At 44.9% G+C, this 19,625-nt stretch overlaps 1 protein-coding gene across 5 annotated transcripts in view; it reads right to left on the bottom strand.

Moving 5' to 3' along the window:
• The window catches only part of LOC121856789 (dopamine receptor 4-like), a 58,584-nt gene that overhangs the window by 20,928 nt on the left and 18,031 nt on the right, over window positions 1–19,625 (bottom strand). For all 5 annotated transcript variants that reach the window (XM_042352485.1, XM_042352486.1, XM_042352490.1 and 2 more), the window contains one exon: window positions 11,341–12,381. In XM_042352485.1, coding sequence (XP_042208419.1) covers window positions 11,341–12,222 — 882 coding nt within the window. In that variant the 5' untranslated portion in view covers window positions 12,223–12,381. The remainder of the gene's footprint in view (window positions 1–11,340; window positions 12,382–19,625) is intronic.

The raw sequence follows: 19,625 nt of genomic DNA, 5'->3' as shown, positions 1-19,625 counted from the left end.
GTGTTGATGTATATAGATTATGAGTGATAGTGTTTACTGTTGTTGTTTATTTATATTATTATCATTAATGGTGTATATATATAAACTTTTATAAACGTATATAAACGTCTGGATGTTTATGTGAACTGAGAATATAACTCATACAGATGAATATATCATTTTTAACTAGATATACTGGAACAAACACAGCTAACCTAACCTAACCTAACCTAACCTAACCTAACCTAACCAACAACTATCAGGGAAAAATGCCAGATTCATCTCACCTCACTTCAAGAGATTAACGAGAGAGGAATTTAATTTCGTGACTGTGTGATAAAGGCCTTTGAATCTACCTCATAAGACGCCCGAGAGACATCGACCCCGAGGTGGACTCTGACCTGGTCTTGAATTTCCTCAGTGGAGAGATTGTATATATGTTCTGCCTGACACCCATACCTAGTGTTGGAGGGAGGGAGAGAGGGAGAGAGGGAGAGAGGGAGAGAGGGAGACGGAAAGACAGAGAGAGTGAGAAAAGGGAAGAGAGGAGGAGAGGAAAGGGTCAAAACAGGGAAAGAAAGGAAAGAGCAGAGGGAGGAGGAATGAAGATAGGGGACAGGGAGAGGAGGACGATGGGAGAGAGAGGGATGAAAGAGGGGAAGAAGCAAATGGTGGGAGGCGTTGTCATGGTGAGATGAAACACAGCTGGAAAAATATTTACATAATAATGGACAATAAAGGAGAGGATGATTGAGAGAGAGGGAGAGAGGGATAAGAGGTGAGAGGGGAAGGAGAGGAAGGAGGTGAGAGAACATGAGGTAGGGGGTGAGAGGGGAGGAGGTCAGAGTGGAAGATTGAAAGGAATAAGAACAGGAAATGAACTTCAGCGAAACATACGGAGATAAATGAGATAAATGAGGAGAAAGACGAGAAGGGAGAAGAGAGGGCGAGGAGGAGGAGGAGGAGGAGGAGGTAAAATCCGTAGTGTTTAACCATTTAAACCATCAGCCTGTCAAACACACACACACACACACACACACACACACACACACACACACACTTAGAGAAGAAAAGTCTAACCAAAAGGTCTTTCACGCGCCTTATAAAAAGCTTAAATGAAAATCACGAGCCAATTTCTCTGGGCTGGTTAATCCATCTCGATACATCACTCTACCATATTGACAAGGGAAGATTGTGAGGCAACGTCTAATTAATCTATACAGTGAGGAACTTCCCGACGGAGAGGACGTTACTATTTTTTCGTGCTAGGAAAATGAAACATGTTATTACGGGCGATGTGCAGCCTATCATATTTGTGTTCAGTGCTGAGTGTTTACGTTTGGCGTTACTGTCTGGGTGATGGAAGAGAGAGAGAGAGAGAGAGAGAGAGATCCTCTTCTCAGGGTCAAGTGTTCCACCTCCTTCATTCTTTCCTTCGTCTTCTCTCATCTACATATCTCTTATATTTTCCTTCTTCATCTTCTCTTTCTCTTCCCCTCTCATCTCTCTATCATTTTCTCATTCTGCACCAGTTCTCCTTCGTTACTACCTTTCTGTCCTTCCCTCCTAACATCACCTTTCCTTTTACACACTTTTCTACATCTCCCCTTCCCTCCCACTCCCACTCTTTTCCTTCCCTCTCTCTCACCTTCCCACTCCTTTCCTCCCCTCTCCCTCCCACTCCCACACTACTCCTCCTCTTCCCACTCTTTTCCTCCCCTCTCCCCCCCCTCCGCTTTGTCGGCACACTCGTCAATTTTTCACGTGAACCAGTTTGATCTTTTACCTATTTCCGGGTCTTGTTTGTGACTATCTGCTGTTACCTCCACTCTACGAAGGGGAAACATGGTTGGTGAGAGAAGAGGGGAGGAAGCAAGGGGAATGAGGGAACAGTAAGGGAGAGAGGGAGGGAGGAATGAGGGGGGGGGTGAGGGTGAGGTGGGGGGAGAGATAGAAGGAGGGGGTGATAAGGGTGAAGGGAGAAAGAGAGGAGGAATGAGAGTGAGGGGAATGAAGGAGCAATAGGGTAGAGAGGAAGGAGGAAGAGTAATATGGAAGGGGAAGGAACGGCAAAAATCAAGGATTATATGGGGAAAGGGGAAGGAAGAAGAGGGGATATAGGAGAGGAACTGGAGGAGGAAGAGGGATGGAAGAGTGGGAGAAGAGTGTAGAATAAAGAAAGGAATGAAGGAAGAGAGAGATTGTAGAAATATTTTATACCAGTCAAGTTGACCAATATATTACCTGAACAAAGACAAAATAAACACGCCAGGTTGGTAATGTTCCATCGTGACCTTTGACCTTACTGTAATTAAGACGAACTAAGATCATGCCTATTAAGGTTCATTACCAAACAAGAAAGTTACTTGGGGGTATTATATTATATCATTTAACTCCGCCAGTGAGGCAACGAGGAAGTCTTATAATTTATAGAAGTGACAAAGGTTATTGGGTCTCAGCGAGTCAACAGTAATGTGAGGGAGACGTGTGTTGACTCAGAACAAACCAGAGGTGTATAGGGATCAGTGAGGTCCAGGGTAGAGGTGGCTGAGACCCACCTGGCAACAGTTCATTTGTTCTGGTTGAGTTTATATCTACATAAAATATATCATGGAGGGAGTATTATCACTGGCTGGGTAAGTGTAGGAGAGAAACCTTTAGTCTCAGGGAAGTAAATATTGTTCACGGAAAATAGAGGATCATTCTTGTTGGTCTGGGAGTCAATATTTTGTTTATTTTGTTCACAATACATATTTACTTTTTATGTTGAGTGTATATGTAAACTGTATATACAACCAAGAAGCACTCCAGCTGGGAGAGACTCATCATTGAAACTTTGGCCGAGGTAATACTCGTGGAAGGTCCATCACAACAGGGGACTGCTCCACTCCTGGCTGTAAGTGACCCACGCTGGGGCCTCTAAATTCTCCCAATAAAAACTCGCCTCGACTCGTCAGCTCAGAGGATCGACCTCGTTCCCCCCCTCGCCCCTCATAGCCCCTCCTCGCCTCTCCTCGCCTCTCCTCGCCCCCCTCGCCTCCCCTAGCCTCTCCTCTCCTTCACAGTCCACACCTAGCACAAGTGTATCCGCGGGAAGGAGATAGTAGACCTGTATTGTTTCCACCTAAGGTAACCCACAGCCCAGGACAACGAGTGCAGTGTCACCACCCCTCAATGACCAACAGAAACAGAATCTCGCCTCTTCAACTCCGACGAGTCCCGACGGGGTAGCCTCTTGAACCCTGACAACCAGAGTGAGACGGTGGTTTCTACCCTCACCCTCACCCTCACCCTAGCGATCCAAGGTGGTCTGGTTGACGACAGGGCAACCACTTCTGGGTATAAAACCTCCATTCTCTTTACCATTTTGTCTCATCTGGTTATGATGGCCTCTGGAGTTGAAAAAAAATAACTAGAATATAAGGGAACGAGGCTAATTGAAACACCTGAGGATGTTACCTGCAGCTCTTCACACCTCTCCGGCTTCCCAGGACCTAACGACACCCACGGGTCTCAATATAAGTGAGGTGAACTAGAAGAGGTTTGGCGGAAGAGGAATAACACACACACACACACACACACACACACACACACACACACACACACACACACTTCATCCTTGACCACCGAAGGGTCAAGACGTGCCTGGCGCTCCTCTCGGAGCTGCCAGGTCAACTGTTAAGTTGACCCATACCAGCTCCCTCCCCTGAACCCTCCTCCCCACCGGAATATCAACAAGTTCACGCTAGAAGTTGCTATTTCATTTAGGAAAGGAATGGAACCAGTCTTAAACAGAGGTGAACGGTGGTGAACAGTGCTTGAGTCAGTGAGAACAACTCAGCAGTGGCAGTGGTACCCAAGTTGACCTTCACACAGTGAGGTCCCAGGTACTCAGTGATAACGGCCCGACCCAACAACAGCGATGTGTCAATCCGTCTACGATAGGAAGGCCTGGGACCACACCTCACTCATAGAACACCGTCTGTGAGGGAACTACTACACCACGTGAGGCCCCTCATAACATCATCTGTGAGGGAATTACTACACCACGTAAGGCCCCTCATAACACCATCTGTGAGGGAATTACTACACCACGTGAGGCCCCTCATAACATCATCTGTGAGGGAATTACTACACCACGTGAGGCCCCTCATAACACCATCTGTGAGGGAATTACTACACCACGTGAGGCCCCTCATAACACCATCTGTGAGGGAATTACCACACCACGTGAGGCCCCTCACAACACCATCTGTGAGGGAATTACTACACCACGTGAGGCCCCTCATAACACCATCTGTGAGGGAACTACTACACCACGTGGGGTCCCTCCTAACACCATCTGGGAGGGAGTTACTACACTACGTTTTTGCTGTTCAACACCTACATTAATCTGTATGTTCACTGTATGTTCCTTTACCTTTCTCCTAATGAGAGAGCTTTTGTTAAACCACCAATGTATGTAATAAGTCATTTATGTCAATGTATATTTTCAGCCTTCGGGCTGCAAGAACTTTCAATAAACCGTTAATTATTGTGTTTATTATTATTATTATTATTACATAAACAACCAGTAGGTAACATTTCTCTCCAACATGTACAGTACACCAGCGTTTAGGATCCTGCTATCTCGAAGGATTTGTCCCGCTCCTATAGGACTATTTCAGGATACTGGTCTTTATCTCACTATCACAATGGAATCACTGTACGCAATAGGATGTTCACTTCAATAGCCACAAGCGATATAAGTCTCTAACAGCCAAGAGGTATACGGAGGGGAACTTCTGAACCCCGAGTTTGGTAGTTTGAGCATAGTGTTGTGGAGGCGGCGTGAGGGTGTTCTTCTGAGGCAAATATACGTAGATGTTTTCTCCTAATGCTTTCACGTATATTGTCGGGGATACAAAAGCAGTGTTGTTTGTGTTGTCAGTGTTGCGTCTGTGTTGTGTGTTTTCTCTGTGTTACCCTTTACCAGGAAGAAATCTGTGTGTATTTTTATGGCAGAACACACTTGCCATATTGCCATAACCATCATGGCAGGCAAACACAATTCAGGATATGGTTCTGGGCGTCTTCATATTCTTCTCAGATCTCCAGCAGCTGTTAGATTCGTGAACACTTCCGCCTCTCCTCTTCACCCAGTTCTTGTTAGTCATAATAATGCGTGGCAGAAATGGCTGGCTTTGTGCACTGAGTCGGCAAACTTTTGGACTAACACACAGGAATAATCTTCTTTTATGTACAACAGAAAGTTTTAGATGTGACTCTTTTTTTTTTAAGCTCTCTTGATAATTTATATTTAACAAGAGAGAATGTTTGTTAATGTTCACCACAACACAGCTGATCGACCCTCATCACCACAACACAGCTGATCGACCCTCATCACCACAACACAGCTGATCGACCCTCATCACCACAACACAGCTGATCGACCCTCGTCACCACAACACAGCTGATCGACCCTCATCACCACAACACAGCTGATCGACCCACTCCTCCTCCACTCAGCTGATCAAAGGTCCTCCTGTTAACTCAAGGCAGATTCTCACCATCATTTGAATAAGACGTCTTGATAATCCTTTTCCCCAGACCATAAGATTACGTCTGTCTGTCTCTCTGTCTGTCTGTCTGTCTCAGGAACTTTGCCTCACGTTCTACACATGCGCAGTAGAGCTCTCCAATACGTGTGTGTGTGTGTGTGTGTGTGTGTGTGTGTGTGTGTGTGTGTGGAGAGAGAGGCGAAGGGTTCATCTCTTTGAGTTAATTATCTCTGTTCAAATACCGTCACAGAGGCTTAGTTGAGATCAGTGTAAGGAACTGGTTGTGTCCTCACTGCTCGCCTCAACCCAGGACAAAGGATTATGGTACACCATAAAATATCAAGGGGTTTTAGGCATCCCAGTAATGACATGTCACATTTATTTATTTATTTATTTACTTATTTATTTTTAATTTTTTATTTATTTACACACACACACACACGCACACACACACACACACACACACTCCCTCTCTCTTTCTTTCACACACACACACACACACACGCACTTCCTCTCTCTCTCTTTCACACACACACACACACACTCTAAGCGACCACACAATCATTACCACAAGTCAGCATTATAAAACTCCAATAATACTCAGCAGTTTTCTATAGTATTGAATCTACGTTAAGTGGAGTTTTTCGCCTCATAGATTTACAGATTACGAAAGCATAATAATAAGTCTCTAACCTTGGGAGCACAGAGCCACATTAAATGGCCTCAGAGCCTCATTAAATGGCCTCAGAGCCTCATTAAATGGCCTCAGAGACTCATTAAATGGCCTCATAGCTTCCCAAGACTCCACGACCCTCAGGAACGCTCACAGCCACACGCTACAGAAGCACAATAAGTGGCCTCGTAGTCTCCTACAATCTCTGGTCACAAAATAACTGCATGTGGCCACAGCTGGTAGTTGTGGCCACAGCTGGTCGTCGTGGCTGCAGGAGGACCTCACATTCTCTCCTACAGTTTATGTCGTCCTTCGTTGCTGAGTCACCCACCTTCTGCTGTGTGTTGCTCCTTCGTCGGGAAAAAACAACAGAAATATTGCTATGTTGTCCTTACCAAATTTACCCTCACGTTGAAGTAGAGTCTTGGAGGCTCACTTAGACTCATACATTAAGGTTATCCTCCAAGGGTAATCCTCCAAGACACCTATGTGAGAACTCAAAGTAAACTCCTAAGTGGTTAGACATGATTCTCAAGACTCAATCACGTGTGTATAGTGAGTGAGCGAGGGGAAGGCAACGTAGGATAAATGCATTAGAAACCCGAGTGGAATATCCATATCCGATATCCCGATCTGCCACAAATATCGGAAAGTCATGATAACAAATGTCTACGCTGTTATGATGTGGCTTTATTGTCTGACCGATCTGACAACTCAATATCTTTCTCCAGCACTACGACCCTCTCCAACCTTACTACGACCCTCTCCAACCTTACTACGACCCTCTCCAACCTTACTACGACCCTCTCCAACCTTACTACGACCCTCTCTAACCTTACTACGACCCTCTCCAACCTTACTACGACCCTCTCCAACCTTACTACGACCCTCTCTCACGACCCTCTCCAACCTTACTACAGCCCTCTCCACCTTACTCTCCCAACCTTACTACGACCCTCTCAACCTTACCGACCCTCTCACACGACCTCCCCTTACGACCCTCTCCACCTTACTACGACCTACTCCCCCTCACTACGACCCACACCCCTTCACCACAACCAGCCTCACACAACGGGTTTAACTCTCACATCATCTATAGAAAGTCAACCTAATTCTCCTTAATATAATTTAATACTGTTTTAAGGGGAACTGCCGTCTCTCAACCACCAAAACAAAAGACGATCGGGAGACGGCAGACGAGCGTAAAAGATTGATGATGGTGGGAAGTAATGGCTAGCTGATAAAGAGAGAGAGACTAGGCTGGTTTTTGGACGGATGGATGGGTCGATGGATTACAGTAGATTAAGTAAGATACGTTAGGTTAGGTTACATTAGATTACCGAGAGCTTAAATTAGGTTAGATTAGGTTAGCAAACGGTTAGACTAGTCATCAGGTGAAACTAATTAGCGTGTGTAATCTTCGGGTAATCGAAAATTATCCCAGGTAAATTCTCCCGGTCACTGCAGGAGAGTATTACTGTAATAACACTTTAATACAGATGACATTACCGATCACCAGTTTAGTGGTCTCGTTATTATCACCTAATGACTGGTAATTAAGGTGTGTGGTCCGCTGAACACCTGGCTGGAGTAATTACACTAAAGATATTGATATTAATCTAATCTTTATTATTCTGTAACGTGAGACCTTCCACGCTGGAGTCTTGGAGAGAATAGCTTTTGTGTGTCTGTCTGTCTGTCTGTCTGTCTGTCTGCCTGTCTGTCTGTCTCTTTCTCTCTGTCTCTGTCTGTTTCTGTCTCTCTGTCTGTCTGTCTCTCTTTCTCTTTATTGTCCCATAAGGTGAGGCCACTGTAATCGGTAATTTAGTGAGTGAGTAAAGATAGGGCCTAGTGTGCAGTGTACTGTATCCACACTTCCCCTCACTGGCTGTCACTACTGGGGGAGTCATCTTTCACTGTTCTCCTGTTGTGTAACTTGACTACCTGTGCTGACATTGGCTGAAGGATTAACCTGTCTGTCAGTCTGTGTAACTTACCTCCTTGCTGACTTAAAAAAATAAAAGTGAATTTCTTCTTCCCTCTTCTGCCTCTCCCTCCTTCCCCCTCCTTCCCCCTCCCTGCCCTCTTCTAACCCTTCCCCCTTCCCCTCCCCCCCCCCTGTCCTAATATACAGGGACGTCTCGTGAGGTCATAAAACCTTTGATAAACTTTGAGGAAAAATAAGATTCAGTGCTTTAGCTGCCGAAGCTGTTTCCTCACTCACCATGGTTCATCCACGCCACTCCCTCGTCACTCATTGTCACTCCTACACTCCCTCGTCACTCATTGTCACTCCTACACTCCCTCGTCACTCATTGTCACTCCTACACTCCCTCGTCACTCATTGTCACTCCTACACTCCCTCGTCACTCATTGTCACTCCTACACTCCCTCGTCACTCATTGTCACTCCTACACTCCCTCGTCACTCATTGTCACTCCTACACTCCCTCGTCACTCATTGTCACTCTTACACTCCCTCGTCACTCATTGTCACTCCTACACTCCCTCGTCACTCATTGTCACTCCTACACTCCCTCGTCACTCATTGTCACTCCTACACTCTCTCGTCACTCATTGTCACTCCTACACTCTCTCGTCACTCATTGTCACTCCTACACTCCCATGTCACTCACCACACCTCAATCTCACACTCCCACAATACATACCCTAACCCAACCTAACCTCTCAAAAACTCAAATCGAGAGAGGATAAAACAGACAGACAGACAGACAGACAGACAGTCAGACCGACAGACAGACAGACAGACACGTATTAAGGTAATCTATTAAGACTTGAAGCATTCAGGACACGTCTGGCAGGGCTGTCGTTGTCTGGTACCTCACAACATAACGCCACAACCTGATTAGGGAGAGTGTCGTACAGCAGTGTGGGTAGTGTGGAGTGTGTGGGTAGTCTGTGGGGTAGTGTGGGGGTAGTGTGTGGGTAGTGTGGAGTGTGTGGGTTATGTGGAGTGTGTGGGTAGTGTGGGTAGTGTGAGAGTGTGTGAGTGTGTGGGGAGAGGAACGAGTTTATTTTGCTTAAGTTGATAATTTTGTTTGGTTGAAATTTGTGTCTTAATTTTGTTGGTTTATTCTTGTGGCTTTTGTTTCTGTTGTCATATTTAATTACTTTGGGGGGTATTGGAGAGAGGTGATGATGATGATGATGATGATGATGGTAGAGGAACAATGGAACAGAAAAGAGAATAAAAATAAAGAGATTGTTAGTAGTTATTTATGCAGGAATAAAACATGAAGGAAGAGTATATGATTTACGCCCGAGAGAAGAAGGAAGGGAGAGGAGCTAAAGGGAGAGTTTAACAGAGAGGGTGAAAAGGTCGAGAAAGTAAGGGAGGGAAGGGAGAGAAGGGAGGAAGAAAGTTAAGGGAGAGATTATTATTATTATCATTATCGTTGTTGTTATTATTATCATCATCAATTTCTCTCTGTCTGTTTATTTATCTGTTTGTCTGTCTAATGGAAACAGCTTTTACCTGATGACCATTGAGCTGTCGGTAAAAAGGTTTAATTATATGGATTTTTTTTCTCTGTTAGTTTACCAGAGTTGAGGTTACTTGACTTAGTGTACCTGTTATTGTGTGTTCGGTGGGGGGTGGGAGGGTGGGGTAGGGAGGGGGGGGAGGCGGTGAGAATGGAAGTTTGGCTTTGGAATTAAAACAAAATATATTGTTTATTTTTATCCATGTTGTCAGACTCGCGTGGTTAGGTAACATGACCCCTTTTGTCACCTAAATCGAAGCCCATAAATCGAGTGATGAGGCTCGTTACTATGATAACTAAGCTGTTAGGTAGTGAAAAACAGGCAATTGTGTCCTATACGCATTACTGCCTGGTAGGGAAAGTGTGGGTACAATACATTAGAGTCTAACCTAACCTAGCACTAACTTAACACTAACCTAACACTAACACTAATACTAACACTAACTTAACACTAACTTAACACTAACTTAACACTAACACTAACACTAACCTAACCTTGTCCATAGTCTTATTTTCATCCGGTATATAAACAATGGGACAAAGTTAGACGTCTCCTGGAAACTGAACTTAATGCGTGAAATGTAATGTACCGGTGCATCAAGGGGAGGTGTGTGTGTTTTGTGTGTGTGTGTGTGTGTGTGTGTGTGTGTGTGTGTGTGTGTGTGTGTGTGTGTGTGTGTGTGTGTGTGTGTGTGTGTGTGTATATACCAGTATGTACACATGTGAGTATTCATGTATGTACAAAACTACACAACACGTATTTCTAACTTTCAATCAAACTTTCCCTCCAGAAACAAACAACGAAACAACAGTTATTGTGGTTATAAATGGTGGGGTCAGAAGTTGGGGTCAGAAGTTGGGGTCAGATGTTGGGGTCAGATGTTGGGGTCAGATGTTGGGGTCAGATGTTGGGGTCAGATGTTGGGGTCAGATTGGGTCAGATGTTGGGGTCAGATGTTGGTCAGATGTTGGGGAAAAACGTCATAGATGTTTTATGTGGTCCAGATGTTGGGGTCAGATGTTGGGGTCAGATGTTGGGTTCATAGATGTTGGGGTCATGTTGGGGTCATAGATGTTGGGGTCAGATGTTGGGTTCATAGATGTTGGGGGTCAGATGTTGGGGTCATAGATGTTGGGGTCATAGATGTTGGGGTCATGTTGGGCTCAAAAGTATATCAATTATCATAAAATATCGTTTCTTTTCACATTTTATCGTCATATAAACTAAAGTATTTAACTAAGTAATTTCCTCATAAGTTAAACGATAAAATAATTAATTAACAAATATTACCGACAAAATTAGTTCATTCTGTGTTAATTCGAGTTAACACGTATATTTAATCCACCTTATATAGCGAGGTTTACTCTTGGCAAATATATGAAAAAAAAAGTTTAATCCGAGTTCTTTTCTTAAAGTTGTCTTTCAGAAACACCTGTGAAACTATTAATGACTATCGTTAATTAATATCAAGGTAATGTATGCCATTTAGGAACCTTTAACGAGGAAGGTGATATTATAATTCGTTTATGGTAATTTGATAGTTAATTATATCTTGTCTTTAATGGATGAGAAATATGTAAAAAAAAAAAAATTGAGGGGACAAGAAATTGGTAATAAACATGTGCAGGAAGGTTGGAAGACTTACCTTTTTACACTTGACGAGGGCGATGATGGTGATGAGGTTACCGGGTACACCCAGGACGATGAAGAGGACGCAGCAGAAGACGGCGAAGTCAAGCAGGTGAGGCGGGTAGTCGGCGAACAGTTCCCCTCTCCCGTGGGTGACGTTGGCGAAGGTGGAGGTGACGCTGGGGTGGTGGTAGGTGAGGTTGTGTGTGAGGGCTGAGAGGTAAGGCTCATCGGGTCCTCCTAAGAGCCTCTGCAGCCCTCCATCCTCAGGGGAGCCTAACGTGTCCTCACCTGCCTCCAGCGTGAACGATAGAGCCTCCTTGATTATAGACGAGGAGTTTTGGGAGGCTTCATTGTCCACGGAGGGTGAGGCTGACCCCATCAACACACCCATAAAACTGTGGCCTCTTGTTCCCTCGTTCACGGAACTCGTCATATTTTCCACCTCATCTTCTCTAAACAATCCACTGAGGTCTTGGCCCACAGTGTAGTTGTAGGCACTGGCACTAACGGAGTGGACGCTTGGCCCTTCCCTCCCGTCATTCTTTCTCACTTCCTCCACATCACTGCCACCTGTACCGCGCCGGTCACTCAAGTAGCCACTGGTCGTCGCTCTATATATCGACCCTAATATGGTATGCACATTATTTTCCGTCATATTGTGGCCTCCTTTTCCTTGGCCTTCACCAGTAAAGAATGAGGAGTAAGAATCATTGGCGGCCACAGCTGCTCCTCCTGTCACACCCCCATCAGAAAGGTCACGGGACTCACTATAGGTTAAGGGTGACTGTGACCCCTGTGGGACCTGGCGTGACCCTCCTAAGACACTGGGCCAGACAGGAGTATCAGTATGCCACACCTGTAGTGTGGCAGGTGAGCCAGACTCTCCAGACATCATCAGTGAGCCACACCTTCACCAGGAGCCACAAGGGGTGTCTGGCAACAGGTTCTGATCCTCACTCGTCCTCCTCTCTCCCATTTCTCTCAGTTTTCCTCAACTTTCCTTGAATTATTCATCCCCTTAGTCTTGAGGCGTCAACACTAGCGTACACATGACCTGAGGAAGAGAGAGAAAACACTTGTCAGAAATAAACACGACAGAGTAACAATATTGTGTTCAGTTACACAAAGACAAACATTCTGGCTCTGTCTAAGGTTTGTCAAAGGAATATACAGCTGCAGGATAAGTTTTTGCTCTAGAATTTTGCAGTTGTTGAGTGACCTATAAAATAGCTCTACATGACACGCAACCATTTTTTACTCGTTGTGTTCAGCGAGAGGATTATAGATTTGCTGCTGAACCGGAAATTGTAAAACTGTCGCGGGGAATCGACATCGTAAAACTGTAAGCGAAACTGCGATCGTAAAATACGTTTTTGAAATAGGAATCATATCACAATCCTGGCCATATAGTGAGGGCCTGAGGGAGCTACTACAGGAACACCCAGCACCAGGTTCCTATTAGACTAGGACTCATGGTAACAGGATGTCTTATTATTTGATGAGATCCTGTGAGAAGATTTAGTAGAGTGACATCAAAGACGACCCGCAGGTGTCATAAACTTACACGGAGTAAACACTGCCCACGGGAGTCATATGGTTAACAGGTGAGGCATAAGTCATTACCTCACACCTGTCTCTTCCCTCACCTGTCCCTCCCTTCCCCCTCACCCTCCACCCTTTCACACCCGCCTCCACCTTCCCTCACAGACCCCAAGTCTAAAAAATCCTGACTCTCTCTCACTCTCTCTCTCTCTCTCTTTCTCTTCTGCCCCCTCGGTTTACCTGTAAGGAATATCCAGGTGTATCCACGAGGCAGGATATCACTCACTCCTATTCCGATGAAAATAACACACACACACACACACACACACACACACACACACACACACACAGTAATCTCTGGGTTTACACCACTACTATTTCGCTTAACCTACCATAAAATAACCCAGGAAATTGCTTCAAAGTTTTTTCGTGGATTCGCCCGAAGTTCAATGTAACTTAAGGTTAATTACATCCCTAAACATGAGGTAGGTTAGTTTAGGTTACGTTAGGTTAGCTTAGGGCAGGATTGGTTAGGCTAGGTTTGGTTAGGTAAGATTAGATTAGGTTTATTTTCTCATTATAACCAAATCCTAAGACTCAAAACCTGATCCAACTAAACCAAGACTTAATGAACCTCAATTCTAAGACTCAGGTACAATAAGACTCAAGGCGAAATAAGACTCATAAATTATACCCAGCCGTCACAGGTAAAAGTAGTGATCATATATAACTTCGTCTTCGTGTGAATTACCCTAGCAATTATAGGTCATTCGTCATGGGCTATAATGATGATAGTGACTTATATAACAGTGTCTTAGCTGGACGAGTGTTATAGCGAGTACTGTGAATAACATTGATCTTCTCTAACAGGATGAACGTGAAGAACAATGAATAGTGTTTTAAATATCTTGATACTTGAGGAAAAATACAAACACCAAAACACAAATATAGAGAGAAAATAAGCAAACAAACACAAACAGAGGAAAACAAACAAACACAAACAGAGTGAAACAAACAAACACAAACAGAGTGAAACAAACAAACACGACGCAAACAAGAGGAAAAAAACATTCAACGTTTGTTTATTTATTCAGATCATACAACAAGAGATTGATGATAAGTGTGAAGGATTCTGGTGGGCGTGATGGGCCTGATGAGTGTGGTGGGCGTGATGGGCGTGATATACAACCCAGATTTATGACCTAAATTAGAGGAATTTGGAGGTGGCCGCCTGCTGGGCCTCCTCTCAGTGCTCGTGATGAGGAGTGGATGATGATTGTGGTGGGGCGGGCTGGTGGGGGTGAGGTGGGGGAGGGGGGTGGTATGTGTGTGGGGGTGTGGGGGATGTAGGTGTGTGAGAGGGGGGTGGTGCAGGTGTTTCTGTGTGTGTGGGGGGGGGGTAGGAGGGGTTGGTATATGCTTGTATGTGTGTGTGTGTGTTTGAATATCCACATCTGTATCCACACATAAACACTTAACTCACGACATATTAATCGTTATATCCACTCTCCTGAACACCTGAGTCCACCAGCCATCACCAACACAGGTAAAGTGACACACACACACACACCTGGGGCTAGCATCCCCCTTAATTACTCTCTGTCTCAGCCTCAACACATCACGCCCTCACGGGATAGACTGGAACATGATATATACCTGAAGGCTCCTTATAATTACAGGGGTTGATCGTGTTAATGATGCTTATAACAGGATCTGACCTTACCTGTGACAGGTGTACGTCAGACATAATTAATATTTTGGTTTTAATGTTTTAGGTTTAATGATGTTTATATACTTCAGTCCTTCACTAACTTCCTTCTCTCTTCCTTCCTTCCTCCTTCTTTCTCTCTTTCCTATCACCACATACCTTCCTGTAACACCTCTCTCTCTCTCTCTCTCTCTCTCTCTCTCTCTCTCCACTTGACACCAGATTAAAATAGTAATGGTATAGCATCCTCTTGCCCCTAAGTACCTCTCGCTGCCCTCCTCCACTACCTACTTGACACTTATGACAGCCGATGTGATATGACACCATGTTCCTTGACATGTGTCCCTCTCCCTCTGCCCTCTCTCTCTCTCCTTCTCCCTGCCTCCCTCTCTTCCGTCCTTTGATCTCCCCCTTCCTTGTCTCATTTTTTCTTTCTCCTTCTCTCTCTCTCCCTTATGTTCTTCCTTTCTTGTCCTCCCTTCCTCCCTCCCTCCCTTCCTCCTTCCCTCCCTTCCTCTATTGCCCGGTACTTGACACTAGAGTAAAATTTAGCACCTTCTTGCCCCCCTGAAGCTGTAAATATCTAGCCTTGCCCCAGCCTGTGGTCGGGGTAGTACGGGAAGACGAAAGACCTCCTCCCGCCCTCTCTCTCTCCTCCCGTCCTGCCTTATATAACAGCAGGCTCTTCACGGCTAATATACTGACCTACTTAACCTACCTCTTGAGTATATCAGTGAGGGTATAACGTTTGTGTGTGCCAGTCAGCTGTACCACACTGTCAGTCAGCTGTACCACACTGTCAGTCAGCTGTACCACACTGTCAGTCAGCTGTATCACACTATCAGTCAGCTGTACCACACTGTCAGTCAGCTGTACCACACTGTCAGTCAGCTGTACCACACTGTCAGTCAGCTGTACCACACTGTCAGTCAGCTGTACCACACTGTCAGTCAGCTGTACCACACTGTCAGTCAGCTGTACCACACTATCAGTCAGCTGTACCACACTGTCAGTCAGCGTCTCTACAGGGTCATACAAAAGCTCATATCAGTAAGTTTCTTTATGACCAGACTGTATTGTGGGTTCCTTGCTTTATAGATAGAGGGGGCTGGAGGGTTGGGGGGGAGGGGTAGGGAAGGGAGTAAGGTTGGGTAGGAAGAGGAAGGAAAAGGAGGAATAGAGGGGGAAAGGGGGAAAGGGGAAAGGGGGGAAAGGTACCTAATATAACAGACGGAATGGAGCGGCTTATATTATCTTGGGCTTTACGATATGGGAAGACCAATTATATCAGGGGGAGGAGGTACTGGGTCCAGCTTCATATATCAGGGAGAGGTTCTGCCTCTAATATCTGGGGAATATAGAGCCTGAACAGAGCTCTCTCACACACACACACACACACACACACACACACACACACACACACACACACACACACACACACACACACACACACACATAAATCTCTACACCTTTCTTTGTGTCCGTCTCTCTCTCTCTCTCTCTCACAACACCCTCCCTCTCTCCCTCTATGGTATCTGGGGGGGTACACATATAACAGACACCCACTCCTAATATCTGGGGAACATCACCCCTGAGTACAATGTCCCTTCATCCCTGTCTAAACCACAACTACAGAGAACGTGGGAGATAGGAGGACGGGGGAGATAGGAGGACGGGGAGATAGGAGGACGGGGAGATAGGAGGACGGGGAGATAGGAGGACGGGGAGATAGATAGGAGTCACTAAGCTGGTCCTTCTCTCTGTGTTTTTTTATTGTTCTCCAGTATCTGTCTGTCTGTCTGTCTGTCTGTCTGTCTGTCTGTCTGTCTCTCTGTCTGTCTGTCTGTCTGTCTGTCTCTCTCTTACCTGTCATTTATATTTTCCTTGTTCTTGCTTTTCCCTGTATGCCACCATTCATTCCATTTGTTATAGTTCTGTCCTTGTCTCTCTCTCTCTCCTTTCTTTACCAATTTCCTTATGTTTGTCTGTCTGTTTGTCTAGCTATCTATGTTTTCTGTCTGTCTAGTTCTCTACGTGTTGCCTCACTCCCCTTTCATCATATATTCGTCTGGTCTTGTCACTCTTATTGCCTGATTCCCACAAAGGATTTTTCCGGTTGCCATTTAAGAGCGTTTGTTTGTCCTTCCATCCCGCAACCTTCAGAATCAGTGATGTTTTTATCCCCCCCTCAGCCTCCTGCAGCTTCGGTGATTTATTATTCAACATTTCTGATCGTGTGATGTTTAGCGTCAAGCTCAGGCAGATTGGTGCTATCAAGGATTTGCATATATTGAGGGAACTTTCCACGTTGATGTGAGGTAAAGATAATATATGTTTTTAAGATATACATAAACTGTGGAAAATGGCGGAAAATACGATACCTTGATGGGGAAATTAGGTCCCAGAGAAAAATTGACTCAGCCTTCCTGTACACGGAGACAATGTAGTTAATAGTACTGTTCCTTGTCCCCCAACTGGGTCGACTTAGGGCGCCTCACCTAGTGTTTAATCGTGACGGATCGAACCGGCAACCATTGGGTCGGGTGGTGAGTGTTATATCTGCCACACACACAGGCACCCCTTACTGGTCCACAACTCTCCTGACAAGATGTACACAGCGTTACTTCCCGGATATATAAGACGAGACGCGCTCTTGTCTCATGTACAAAGGATGAGTTATGTCCCTCTTGCTGTGAGCTTCGGTTCCCCTATCACCACCACCACCTCTCTCTCTCTCTCTCTCTCTCTGAATAAATAAAACCGGTTCAAGAAGATATATCACATACTATGGGTTTGTGTGTGTGTGTGTGTGTGTGTGTGTGTGTGTGTCCATATGTCATGACAACGGGAGAGGAATGAAGGGGAGGTGATTTAGGTGGTCGTGTGGGAGCCTGAGGTAATCTGTTTGCTGGCTGTGTTCCGTGTAGTGACCCCGTACTATAGTTTATGATGATGGTACTACTACTACTACTACTATCACTATTACTACTACTGCTTATAATACTACTACTATTACTACTATTTTTTTTTATTTGGCCTCCACCTTCCCCCAATAGTTATACCTTCGCCGCTACTACAACTACTACTACTACTACAACTACTACTTCTACTGCCACTACTACTTTTATTTACGTACATAAAATGACAATATTAATCCTCTCAGGTAACAGAAGAACAAACCAATGCCATAGTTAACATCCTCGTCAATAATTACTCGGTAAGGCTCGAAAAGTGCATCTGTCCGCCATCTGTTGATGTGTATATGAACTAATCGTTGACGCAGCCAAAGGGAATTATTTCAACCAATCATAGAGCAACTTAAGACAACGAGTCACAGGAGAGGCTAGTTGTGGTGGTTCTAGAAAATGACGGCATAAGTGGGAGGAGTTTATGAACGAGGAAATGGGTTGTTATGCTTGCGAAATTCCTCCCATAGTAAATCCCTCTCATTCCAAGGTGTTTTCTAATTGGCTGAGCATTTTGAACCAACGAGTAGGATTTGTGTTAAAAGAAGACGTCATCCGTGGGCTGGTCTAAAGAACAAGCGTGCAGTTGTTGCGATGCTTGTTTGACCTCCCTCCCTCCCTCCCTCCCACTGTTCCGATCTTATTATTATTAGAAGTAGAGAGAGAGAGAGAGACAGAGAGAGAGAGAGCTGGAACTTGTAAACTCTTGAGAATATTAACAAGAAGTTTCCATCGTGTTGAGTCTCACAAAGTTGCTTATGAGACAAAACTTCTTCTCTCGATAAACAGAAAATTGATCTTCTCTTGGAGGTTATTTTTACGACCTGACAATTTTATTTTTAGTAGAAGAAAACAAATGATGGAGGGGGAGGGGAGGGGGGGGAGAGGGGGAGAGGGTGAAGGGGTGAGAGGGAGCTGGGGAGGAGGTGGTGAGGGGGAGAGGGAAGGAGAGGGTGAAGGGGTGAGAGGGAGCTGGGGAGGAGGTGGTGAGGGGGTATCTTAGTACTATTCCATACTTTATAAAAATTCACTTGTGTTGGATCATCTTATACCTCCCCGCCTCTCCTGCCCTAAGACAATGACTGTAACTTCCTCCTAAGAAACACTTCCTCCGTTCTTAACCCCGTGGAAGCAGCTAGTCGGATGTGTTCTCTCATTATTCCCCCCAAGCACACTAATCCAGCACAGGAAGGCCTCGCCACGAAGCACTCCACAAACATGTTATTGTGTTACTCGCTTGATATGTGCGTGTGTGTGTGCGTGTGTGTAGGATTTATTTTCCCTGACCAATGACCATCACAAGGAGAGACCAGAGAGGATGTGTCAGTGTCACTTGTGAATTTTTATTTGTAGGAATCTGTAACATTTTATTTTCCTTGATCAATGACCATGATAGGGAGAGACAAAAAAGAGGCGCCGTGCCACATCTCTTCACCGAGTCACTCTCCCTTCATCCAAGACTAACATCCATAGCAAGATGATATAAACAACTCTAACCTATATATTATGCACGAACTCTCTGTCGAAGGAATTCCATAGTATGCGAGTACGAGGCATAAAATATATATACGATTTTGATACAAGAGAAACACTGTATGGCAGAGAGGATTCGACCACGAGTCAGTTTGGTGGACATAAATGAAGTATATTTTATATTATATAGAAAAACAATATAACAGCAACTTCCTCAGCATAGATGTAGCGGGCTATACATAAACTATAAATTACATAACATAACAAGACATTCTATAACACAGGTCGCCCTGGGTGATTATTGGAGGTAAATAATGAATTTTGGCAAGTGGGGGTTCAGCAATTAGGGCTCACAATGACACCAGTTGTTTGGGCTGACTGACGGTGTGTGGTGGGGTGATGGTGATGGTGGTGTTTTGTGATAGTGTGGTGTGGTGACGTGTGGTGGTGTGATGGTGACGGTGGTGTTTTGTGATAGTGTGGTGTGGTGACGTGTGGTGGTGACGTGTGGTGGTGTGATGGTGATGGTGGTGTTTTGTGATAGTGTGGTGTGGTGACGTGTGGTGGTGACGTGTGGTGATACTAAGTGTAAACTTCCTTAGAACGCTG

This window comes from Homarus americanus, unplaced genomic scaffold (genome assembly GCF_018991925.1).
Source record: "Homarus americanus isolate GMGI-L3 unplaced genomic scaffold, GMGI_Hamer_2.0 scaffold43075, whole genome shotgun sequence".
Lineage (NCBI taxonomy): Eukaryota > Metazoa > Arthropoda > Malacostraca > Decapoda > Nephropidae > Homarus > Homarus americanus.
Note: the sequence above shows the minus strand (reverse complement) of the source record. Positions and strands in the feature narration are given on the sequence as shown.